Here is an 11,653-nt window from a genome sequence, read left to right as displayed (position 1 = left end):
TTTTCTCCTCTCCCCTCCACCCCTTTACCCTCCCTCCTTGTCACTACAGACTTGTCTATTCTCTTTAACTTCCTACATTCTTCTTTAATGAAGCAGGGCCTTTCCGATCCAGGAGCCAAAGAGGACAATGAATGCAGGAGCCATCTCTTCAGCCACTAAGCCTAGCGAGGCCACACTAGACACACTCACTCTCTGAGTGGACTGAGGAATCTCCTCAGCACCCTCAGCATGCGCCTGAGACCCCAGAGCTGATGTCTCAGCGTCTCCTGTCCACGCGGTCTTCATTGCCAAAGCAGAGACCCAACTGGCCACAAGCCCCCACGTCTTCGGTCTTGGCTTTCTGTTTCACAGGTTTGATATACAAGCAGGCTCTTAAGTACAGTATCCTGTGCGCTGTGTTTTGTTCAGACATCTTGATATTGCTTTAAAGTGATACTAACAGAACAAGTGTGAAACAAAACAACTCAAGGGACTTTAAATACTCTAAGTTGAGTGATAAACATTTTTTTTTCTTTCTCGCGACAATCCAGAGCCATGCTGAGCTGTTCTGTATAAACTGTTGCCAAGAGCTTGCGCTGCCTTGATGGAGCATTTGAGAAAGAAAAGCTCTGTCTTCACTTACCACTCCAGCAAGCCCTGCCCTGAGAAAACACTTCTCGAGATGTCTCCTGCTATAAACAGACACATCTAAGAGTCAGTGGAAGACATTGAGCTAATTATCTGCTAATAAGGGTACAGCTCATGTTCTTTCACACAGCAGATAGAAGTCTTCTACTAGGAACATATCTCCAGTTTTATGAAATGCCAGTCTTATGGCAGTAACATGCGTTCTGTCTATCTATCTGTCTGTCTGTCTGTGTGTCTATTTATCTACTTGTCTGTATGTATGTTGATTGATAAGCAATGTTTTTTTTTCTCACATACAATTAAAATTAGTAATAAATTAAATACTGTATATTTAGAGTGGTAGGAAGTCCTGGTACATACTATTACTCTATATGCAAAGTTAAACAAACAGTAAGCGTCATACGCGAAGGCTGATGCATCTGGCGATTACATTTTCAGGTAGCGTAGATATTTAAGCAGACTCGAACCTCTTCGCTATGCTCTGTGTGCGCTCTACTGTCAGACCTCGTCTACGGTCAGCGTGAACGGCACAGTCGCCCAGCGATTAGCGGCAAATACGAGTGCAACCACTCTTACAACAAAGCGGGCGTGCGTGGCGGCGCAGTAAAAGACGCGCGATGAGGCGCTATGTAATTAAGCCAGTCCGTGCTTGATGAAAGCAAATTCGACTGGCGGTGCTCACCGTTTCACAGCCAGTTTACTTTTACGACATAATTACGGTTCAAATCAAATGAGAAGATTTAATATTTCGTCGGGACAAGAGCAGAGTCCAATATCAACAATTACACTGACCCCCCCGAGGTAAAAGTACAGCAGCCCAAATAGCTCAGTAATTCACATCTGTTTGGGAGCTCCCGGGAAGTCTGGCTGCAGGAATTCAGATGACTCCAGCTCGGAGAGACTATAGGCAATTATACTTTGACTTTGGGTGTGTATGTACTTTTCCTTTTGTTTCTTTACAAAGGTTACGCTTCACTGTTCTTCTATTCCAGTGTGTCACCCAGCATCTCCAGAAGTTGCATTAAATGTGACCCAAACTCATATTTCGTTGATATAAATGAGTTCAGTGGGGTAAATTCTTATCGCAATATGGCATGGTAAGGTAGATAGGAGGCTAGACACCATGCAGCCAGCACAATGCAGTTTAATGCATATTATATGCATATTATATCTATATATTATATCTACAGTATTACATCCATTATTCCCCAAAGTCTTCTCTATACTTGGATGTGAAATATTTTAAAGTCCATTGTTTGTATTTGATATGAGTATACCATTCAAATGATGGGAAATCAATGGGTCTCTGGTAGCACAGAGTTTATCATAATCAACTCAGCTTATCATTTGTATACCTTACCATACAGCGTTGGATGTAGGGTGGCATGGTGCTTCAGTGAGTCAAGGCAGGCTGCCTTGGTTGTTTTTCTCTGTTTTTTTTTGTTTTTGTTTCAGGCAGGAGGAACATGTTCCCTTTGCTGCACAGAGAAACTGTGCAGCACAAGGAGGCCTTTGATTCCTCCGGGGCCGATCCTCTTGGAGGAAGGGCCCACAGCTTGGGAGGGTGCGCGGATTCCGGCCCCTGCCCCACCTCTTTCGGAAAACTCCGGTCTGCACCTTCCCCAGCTCCCTGGTCCCATCCAGCTGGGTCCTGGCGGCTGTGGCTGCCTCACTGGGCGCCGTTTCTTTAGGCATCGGACAGGGAGGGGAGATTAGTGACTGGATATAGACGCAGGGGCCTGGTGGGGCATGGATGCTGGGATCCCAAGAAAAACCCAGGACTCCGCGGTGGATCTGTGCGGCCAGAGGTCCGGCCACAGCCACTGCTGACACTATGTTCCCTCAGACCGCCGTTTTACCCAGGCCCGTCATTTCCTAAGGTCTCCTTGTGTGACCAATTCACATCATAGCTGTTTAGGCCTGACAAATGAGGGGCTAACTCACCACTCGTGAGAGCCCACTTTCTTTCCATGGCGTTGGCCACACGGCATAAACAGGACCTTCTATTACCCAGGCTTAAAAGGGACCTTAAATGACATGTCAGATGTGAACTGTGACACTGGCCTGTGTGGAGTAGTGGCCAGAGCTGCAATGCACTGGTGTGGCAGAGTCATGTAATTAGAGTGTGAAAAATGGTGAGACCATGAGGGAAGACTGGTGCCATGGGAGAGACGTCGGGAATCTGCTCTCTTTTAATCTTTTGTCAGAGTCTCGCGGGGACAGAGCTGTTTGAGGGCTGAAGATGCGTCCCAGATGTCCGGCGTCACACTAACCATATTCATGCCTGGCTCTGGCGAAAGGACAGTCACGTCAGCATAAGGCTTGAAAACATTTCAGGGACATAAAAACTACGGATTAATCGCTGGTGCCAAAAGGGAAAAAAAAAAAAAAAAAAAAAAATCAAGTCAGTGTGGAGGTTGTTTTTGGTCTGTAGGTCTTGTCATAAGAGCCTTATTCAGAAGGAAAGGACGATGATTGGCCATGTGGAAAAAATACTATAAAGGTTTCCTGAATAGTTCCCCTCCCTTACAAGCCACATTGTTGGGGCTACAAAGGCCCACCTGCCTCACAAAGGAGAAGAGAAGGAGGGACAAGGCAACACTAAGGGGGTCAAGATGGGTCAGACAAGTCATTGTACATGGAGCATCTCTCACTGGGAAAGGGGACTGGCAGGTGCAATGTGAAGGAAGGTTTCCCAAATTAGTGAACTCTTAAGGTCAGAGGTCGTGCATTAAGCAGCCGTGTCTGGAGGTTCCATACACTCCTGTGTCGATTAAAAAATAAAGAAATAAAGAACAAGCTTTGAGATTTTAAGGGATTGAATTTACTTATTATCTAAACCTGATTTTGAGCAACACATAATATTTGGTGCAAATTAAATTTGCCTTCAGCAAATGATTTAAAACATGCTATTTTTATGTTAATAGATCTGTTTGTTTTATTCTTCTCCCCTCGTAAACTTGTCCAGTGTTAAAAAGTTATTTTACTGCACTAATACTGCAGATAAATGTTTGTGAAAAGTTCTATATAGCACATCAATTCACCAAAACTGATGAATTTTCATTCATTTTTATTTCCTTTTTTTACATCCTTGAAAGGATGGATTTACCAAAATTATCAACAGATATAGAGACAAAAACATTTGGATAGACTCACAATTTTATAATGGACTGCAAAATATAAAGATTTTTTTTGCATCATTTCATAAAATGCCACTGGTATACAAATACACTGTGTATTTAACAGTGAACAAAACATATACGTGTATATCCACTGAAATTTATGGAAAATAAACCCTGCACCAAAAAACAAAACAAAAATAAACAAAAAAAACCCCTGCTATGGCATTCAAAAATGGTAGGAAAATGAAAGAATATTTCTTTCTCTTTTAAAACACATTTACACAGGAATTCATTGTCCTTGTACTTCAACACTGTAAACATTATTTAAAGACAGAGTGTCATTTTTTCCTCTTTTCCTACTGTGGATTTTCTTCTGTCACTGCTGGTAAGGAACCAGCTGTGGGTATCAAGGCAGAGATGGCTCGGTCATCTCACATGTGGGACCCAAACCTGTGAGTTAAGTCTTACTTTGAAAGGTATCACACATATTACACACATTAAATGTATAAATATTAACCTCTTTTTTTTTTTTACCGCTAAAGTGATCTTTTTGTCATTTTAATGGATTTCATTTTACAAATGCAAACTGATACCTTGGGTTCAGTTGGCTGCGTTTGTTAGAAGTGTGAGTTTTATGGTGTAGCTGGGGTCTTAATTGCATCGGAGAATCCTCACTGCATAATAATTCATGTGCATGTCAAATCGAATGGTGGTAAACACTAGAGGCCAGGTTGCCTCAGGGTATCAGGACTGGCACTTTAATTTGGCATGCCTTCTTCACTAAAACCCTTTTATACCATTCACCCTTTTGTTTTGCTTAAATCCACAACTTTCATTCACGTTGCGGCCACTTCTTTCCGTCTGCGCTACTCAAGATGTACACAAAGTCGTATCTGGAGGATGATGGGGATAAATGGAACGTGGCAGGCTACACTTGCAGGTCGTGAATTTACAAATTAGTCATAAGGTATGTTTTCATGTTTTCACATGACTCCAACTTAAATGACGTCAAATTAGTTCGAAAAAAATGTTGTTGTTGTTTGTTTTTTTTCAAAAATCCACAAAAAACGAAAGCCAACATTTGACTATTTTTCTAAGTGCTAACTGTTAGATTACCTTGGGTTTAGGACAGTGCTAAAACTGAGCAGCAGGACGACATGCGTTCTGAGGAGAGACTGGCAGTGTATTCAGGACATAGATGAGATCCGCGTGTTACGAGGAGCCAGGCAGGGTGGCCTCTCCGAGCAGAACAGCAGAGAAACAAGAGAACGTCCCTGGACTCCATGTCACCATGAAACAGAGTGACCCTTTCAGGGATCTCCCTCTAGTGCGACCACACGCCCTGCACAACTAACCACACACAATGTCCACTATAGTAAGTTCATAATACTGTGAGACCAAAGAACTGAACGGTCCTGGCTGGTGTTGTGGTATGAGCCATGGGTTGGATTTAATACAGGTGAACACTACTGGTCCTAGTATGTTTATAGATTTGCAAACAATATCGAATTGGCCAGAAGTGTTCAATCAGACGAAAATATAAGTTCATGGACATTTTGCTGCATCATAAAGCCAAACCCTTTACTTTTGTGTGTTAACAAAATATACACTGGATGGTAGCTTTTCAAGCTATATATGGAGGTTAGACTGTGGTAATGTAAACATTTGGATCTTTTAAAGTAAAATATAGGCTATATCACCTTATCAGCATTTTGAGGAATATAGAAAAATCAACACTGGCTGAATGAGTATATTAAGGTCAGAAAGAAGTACTTTTGTCATTTGTTAACAGCTGAAATCATACATGTCTTAAAGAAAAATAGAACATACTGATGATTTGACCATGGTCAGTGACCAGCTGTCTGAGTCATCCCTGATCATCCAAACCCCTCAAATATGTTTAATATTTATTGTCAAGTTGACATTCAGTGCTTCACTCTTTAAAAATATGACCCAAGTCAGGTGGGACTGCAAACCGCAGTAGTACACTTCCTCTGATTTTAGAAGTTGGCCCCTTCTTGAGAATTGATCAGGGTTAGGGTAACAGTTTCTTTTTTTCCTTTTAGGAAATTGGTCAAACATAAACGTGGCGAAGCGCCAAAATCTCAGTATCTGTCATATCTTAGAATGGTGCCTGAAAATAAAAATTCTCACAAAGAAATGCATTGAAAAACCCCTTTGATAACATACCTGCACATGCCATGTATCATTACGAAATCCAATAAATACAGAAATTATTGCACAGTAGAAAGGCTCCATGGGTTTCTAATGGACAGCTCCTCTGCTGGTCACTGGGAATGGCTACAGGACTTTTCAACCTGTTCACAAACATTTACTAATGTCCTTATTTCTCAGGTGGCAGTTTGTTTTTACTAGAAAAAAAACAAACAAACAAAAAAACAAAAATGAAAAAAAAAAAAGTTTAAAAGAGAAAAAAATAACTCAGATAGTCAGAATTTTCCTAAAGTCTATCCAGCCAAACCCATCGTACAGTCAGAAGGCGAGGGTTCAGCCCCGGTCAGCCTGCTCCAGTTTGACTTCGTTGCTCATCAAATGTTCTCCATGCCACTTCTTCATGTGTTTTTCCAGGGTACTGTATACACTGAAGGGCATGTGGCAGATGTCGCAACGGTACACCTCCTTGCCGAACTGCCCGTGCGTCTTCATGTGGCGGGTGAGCTTGCTGCTCTGCGCGCACGCGTAACTGCACAGGTCGCACTTGTAGGGCCGCTCGCCCGTGTGGCTGCGCCGGTGCACCGTCAGGTTGCTGCAGTTCTTGAACACCTTGCCGCAGAACTCGCACGTGTCGCTCCGCCGGCCCTCCTTGGAGCCGGGCGGCCTCCCGGGGCCCGGGCCCCGCAGCTGGAGGTGCGGCGTGCTGCCGCCGCTCCGGCCCTCGGGCAGCTCGCCGGGTGGCGTAGAGAAGCGCAGGCTGCCCGTCTCGGAGGAGGAGTGCTCAGAGGAGGTGCCGAAGGGCGACTGGCGGGAGTCGCTGAAGCTCAGGAAGGGCTCTCGGATGAAGTGTCGGGTGGCGGCATAGCCGGCCAGCAGCTGGGAGTACACGTTTTCCGAGGAGATGAGAGGCATGGGCGGCAGCTCCAGGTCTTTCTCCACCTTGATCCTCTTGGCTGAGGAGCCGGAGAGGCTCGGGCTAGAGATGGGCATGGGCTTCTGCTGGAACAGGCCGCCGACGGGGTCTTCAGGGCCACAGCCCCTGCCGTTCACCATGGGCCGGCCCTCTGCCCCTACCTCCCTGCCTATTGCATCAGTGCCCGGCTCCCCCTGCGCTCTGGTGCCCAGAGGCACTCTCAGGTGATTGTCAAGGCTGTTGTATTGTCTCCCTGCCACTCTGTCGGGAGCGTAGGCCTTCTCGCTCAGCGAGGCCCGCGGGTCGCCCTCCCTGTTCCTACTCAGCTCGGAGTCCATGCTGAGGTTAGACTCAGGCCTGCTGCTGCCGCCATTCTGCTGCTCTTCCTCCTCCTCCTCTTCCTCCTCTTCTTCCTCTTCCTCCTCTTCCTCTTCGTCATCGTCCTCGTCGTTGTCCGGCCCACCACCCGCACCGTTGCCCTCCCCACCCTTCGCCTCCTCGCCCGTCGAGTCCCGGCCGCCCCGCTCCGGGGAGCTGCCCATGGAGCCGGGCTTGTGCATGTGCGTCTTCATGTGCCGTTTCAGCTTGCTGGCCTGGGAGCAAGCATGCTCACACAGGTGGCACTTGTATGGCCTCTCGCCGGTGTGGCTGCGCCGGTGCACAATCAGGTTGCTCTGGAACTTGAAGGTCTTGCCGCAGAACTCGCAGGCCTTGACCTTGCCCGCTTGGCCGGAGGGCGGTGAGGGACCGCCCCTGGGCGGGGCCGGCGGCACCTGTTGGGGTGCAGTCAGGAACGCCGCAGGCTTGGACCCGGGCTGGAAGAGGGTGGGGCTAAGGAGCCTGTGCATGGGCGGCACGCGATTGGGCGAGAGGGGAGGCGTGGGCCCGCCGTTGTTGTTGTTGCCTGCCAGCTCGCGGAGGCGTCGGGAAAAATCCATGGACGGAGGTTCGATGGGCATGGGCGCCAGCCGCATCACCCGCTCGAATGCGCTGGGGTGCTGGGACAGGAGGCCCATCTCCTCCGGGCCCAGGCGGTCCAGGGGGTGGCGGGGCGGCGGCGGCGGGCTCACGAACGGCGGCGTGGTGGGCAGGCGGGTCTCCATGTAACCAGCAGGCGGGGGCTCGCGCAGCAGTGGGGCGGCCATGCGTAGCAGGTGGAAGGGGTTGGCACCGTCCCCCAGGAAACTGGCCAGAGGCGAGCGGGGCAGGGTGTCCGCCCCCAGCGGCGGAGGCAGGGCCATGCGGGGCGTGAGCGAGCAGCTGGACGGGTGGTTGTCCAAGTAGATGCGGATGCCGTGGGTGTTCTGCGCATGCTGCAGCAGGAACCAGGCGCTGGTGAACGTCTGCTTGCACGTGGTGCAGATGTAGCTGGACGGCTCGTCTTTCCCTGGAGGACACAAAGGAACGTGGGATGAATGAACACATCCACATTAGCGCTTAGCTCCGGCGGGCCAGCTCAGATAGCACGCTTTAATGGATTTTCATGTCATTGCTGCATCTGTTTGTTCGTGGTGATGGCTTTGGATGTAATCAAAGGGAAGAGTCCTCTGTGATGAGGTTCATGCATCATTTCCCTTTAAAAATTAAACGGGCAACATGTGAGAGGCGTCTCGCCGCGCGCCGCTGACAGCCATTTCATGAGACAAAACGAAAATTACAGTACTGTAAGGAGGAGGTGACACCCTGATCCTCTGCCAGGTTATCAAAGGCCAGGCAGTGCCTGCTGTTCACTGCAGCCCCAGCAGAGAGACTATCTGCCCCTGGTAGTGGAGATCAGGGAACCGGAGGGTGGATGGCCTCCTGAAGAGCCCCTGAGCCGGCTGGGGCCTTATGCAGATGGCAGGTACAGCCCCAGGGCCACAACGCATTATGCTAATGTTAACGTCAGGCAGGCTTTAATATACAGCTCCATTCACGCACACACACACACATGCACACACACACACACACACACACACACACACACACACACACATACATGCGCCCACGCACCCGCGCACACATTTGCACCAGCACACACTGCTATTTCCATATGGAGATAAGTACATGGCAAAGGCAGGAGAGGGAGAAGATGGAGAGATGGAGGAAAAGAACGAGTGTGGTAGTGATAGATTCATTTCAGCCCGAACTCATTACAAGCACTAACGTGATCTACCGCAATATACAGGCACATACACTTGTGTGGAATAATACACACAGCATCGTACAGTTTGCACATCTCAAGATCTAAAGGCCTGCCACTCCAGGGATATTCATGGCAGGAAAACATTATTTGAAAAGATTATTTAAGATTTCAAATTAAAGACACACTGCAAAAACCCTTTGCCGTGTTACAAATGTAGCCCACTGTCTGTCAGCCGGAATGAAATTTCAATAGATTTGTCGGTGAGTGCAATGCGCTCGTCTGCACAGAATACATCTAGATGAAACGCGCCCATACAGTCACGACTGCGGCGGTTAACATCACGCTATGGTGGAGAACTCTGGCTTTCCAAGATCATCAGAATGTGGTTCAGGATTGCAGCTACTGTTCAGAAACCGAAGACTTCATTAGTGCACACGGAAAGCTCCTGGTAGGCTTTGACTGGATGTGGGGCACGTGGAGGTGCTGCTAATGGATGTGTGGTGTCAACTCCCCCCTGCGTGACGGAGGTTGGAGGGGTTCGTGCGGAGCAGCAACTTCCAGCCGGTGCCGTCCCGCTGGGGAGCCGGAGAGAAGCGAGTGGGCCCGCTGCCCTTGTTTGGTTTGGCCGGCCCGACGGGTGGGGGGGGGGGGCATGGGGACTGGCAAGTTCACCGGAGGAGATGGAGCTCGGGGGCGAGATGGGGTTTGGGGGGTGGAGGGGGCTTACGGTAGGGTTAAGTGGGAGGCGGGTGCTGAATTCTGAAATGCAAACGTCTTGCTCTTTTCCCTAGTCAGTGTGCATGGAACGTAGCCCAGTACCAGAGTCTGTGTTAAATCAGGAGTGGACGTAATCCATGTCCCCTGTGAGCGCCAGTGACACCTCGTCAAGATCACACATTCCTCCAGTGGCTGCTCAGAGCCGAACGGGATTATTCTAAATAGAGAGAAGTGGGAGATGGGAGATGGCAGGAAGACAGAAGAAAGAGAGATAGAGAGGGGGTGTGAGGAGAGACAGGAGTGGCTGAGAGTGTGTGTGTGTGTGTGTGTGTGTGTGTGTGTGTGTGTGTGTGTGTGTGTGTGTGTGTGTGTGTGTGTGTGGAGAGAGGGTGATGCATGTGTGCGTGCGTGTGTCTTTATGAGTGCGCGCCCCTACTCTGCCATAAATGTGCGCTCAAGCTCTGGCAATTTGCATCTTATCACATCTTACAGAAAGTGCCATATGTTGCCAAAGAAGCGTGTCAGCTAACAGACAGGCAGGCCTAATGACGACCAAAGACAAATTTCATCAACTTTCAAAACAAGCTTGAGAGAGAGAGAGAGAGAGAGAGAGAGAGAAACCCATCATGAATAAGTTAAAATATGCTAATGACCCATCAGAGAGCCATGTCTTGCGACGGCAGCATGTGTGGTGTGATCGTGTGAAATTACCCATCAGCCACCTCAGGATCACAAATCTCCATCTGATCATGGCCCATTGGCTCCCGTCGCCCAGCACCCCACGCAGCGCGGGAGAGGCCCGCCGAGGCCTGTGTCACGCTGTCGTGCTCCAGCCAATAAAAGTGCTCATTAAGGAATCATCGCCACTCACTCTCTGATTCAATTTGCAGCAATTACGGCAGTCCGGGATGGCGCAACCGGGCACTGCAGGCTACCCAGGTCAACTAGCAGTTAGTGGAGTGCCTTCTCTCTGACTGGATCTGTACCGAGAGCCTAATGGCCTAATTCCCCCAGACATGCACACACACACACACCCACGCACACACACTTCCATAAATATTGCAGGGATTACAGGTCAAATAGCTAAATTGAGTCTGGGCTGTTACACTACATGCAAAGCTGTGTGACGTTTCCATGAGCCGAGCTCCCAGCATTAAACGGAGAGGAGGAGCTGTCTGCCTGTCACAGCGTGTGTGTGTGTGTGTGCGCGCGCGCGCGTGTGTGTGTGTGCGTGTGTGTGTGTGTGTGCGTGTGTGTGCGCATGTGCACGCGTGCGCGTATGCGATTAATGACGCATGTGTATGTGTCGGAGGTGGTCTGACGCTAAAGTTCTCCGCCCTCCTGGGTTTGGTATTACAAAACCACACAGCCAATTAAGCCCTCCTCAGAGAGCCCAGTTTCAGGGTTTAGCTTCCATTTAAAATGGGGATATTTCACTATTTCGGGGCGATTATCTCGCCCGCAATAGTAGTGGCGGAGGCGAAAGAGGGAGGCTTGATATTTAATTATCTCTGGGAGAGTTTGACAGCCTCATGCTTCCATGCCGTCCTCTGAGAGAAGGGGACACCACGGCTCGCACTGAGGCTGATTTTAACATCGGCGAGTCCCCCGTCCGCGGATCTGAGTGGGACAGGCTGACGCAGTGTCACACTGTGAGATGCCAAGGCAGAAGCAGAGAGAGAGAGAGAGAGAGAGAGAGAGAGAGCATCTGGCATTACTGGAGCACCGCATTCCTAGCTGTGGAGGACGCTGGAGCGCAGGATTTGCATAGAAAACAAAGGACATGGCGGTGATGCTACAGGGACCCTGACACCCCTGCCGCTACGACCCCCCCGCCCCGGCACCCACGCCCCCTCTGTGCACCTGTCACCGGCTGGCTGACACCTGGCATGGTGCCCGCGCGCCCCCGCATTAGCATGGCTGTGATCTGCGGCTCCCAGAGGCCCGCCGGGCCCCACCTCGCATCGCTGATGT

General features: G+C 49.2%; 1 protein-coding gene across 2 annotated transcripts in view; it reads right to left on the bottom strand.

The window, feature by feature from the left end:
* Positions 1-3,664: 3,664 nt before the first annotated feature.
* Positions 3,665-11,653, bottom strand: part of bcl11bb (BCL11 transcription factor B b) — a 26,574-nt gene continuing 18,585 nt past the window's right edge. The window contains exon 2 of one of the 2 annotated variants that reach the window (XM_081717924.1): positions 3,665-8,224. In XM_081717924.1, the coding sequence (XP_081574050.1) occupies positions 6,258-8,224 (1,967 nt within the window). In that variant the 3' untranslated portion in view covers positions 3,665-6,257. The remainder of the gene's footprint in view (positions 8,225-11,653) is intronic. The other variant, XM_026998082.3, reaches the window with a different exon arrangement.

Source organism: Electrophorus electricus, chromosome 7 (assembly GCF_041902795.1).
Source record: "Electrophorus electricus isolate QZ-2024a chromosome 7, ASM4190279v1, whole genome shotgun sequence".
Taxonomy (NCBI): Eukaryota; Metazoa; Chordata; class Actinopteri; order Gymnotiformes; family Gymnotidae; genus Electrophorus; species Electrophorus electricus.
This window is presented reverse-complemented; position numbering and strand designations above follow the sequence as displayed.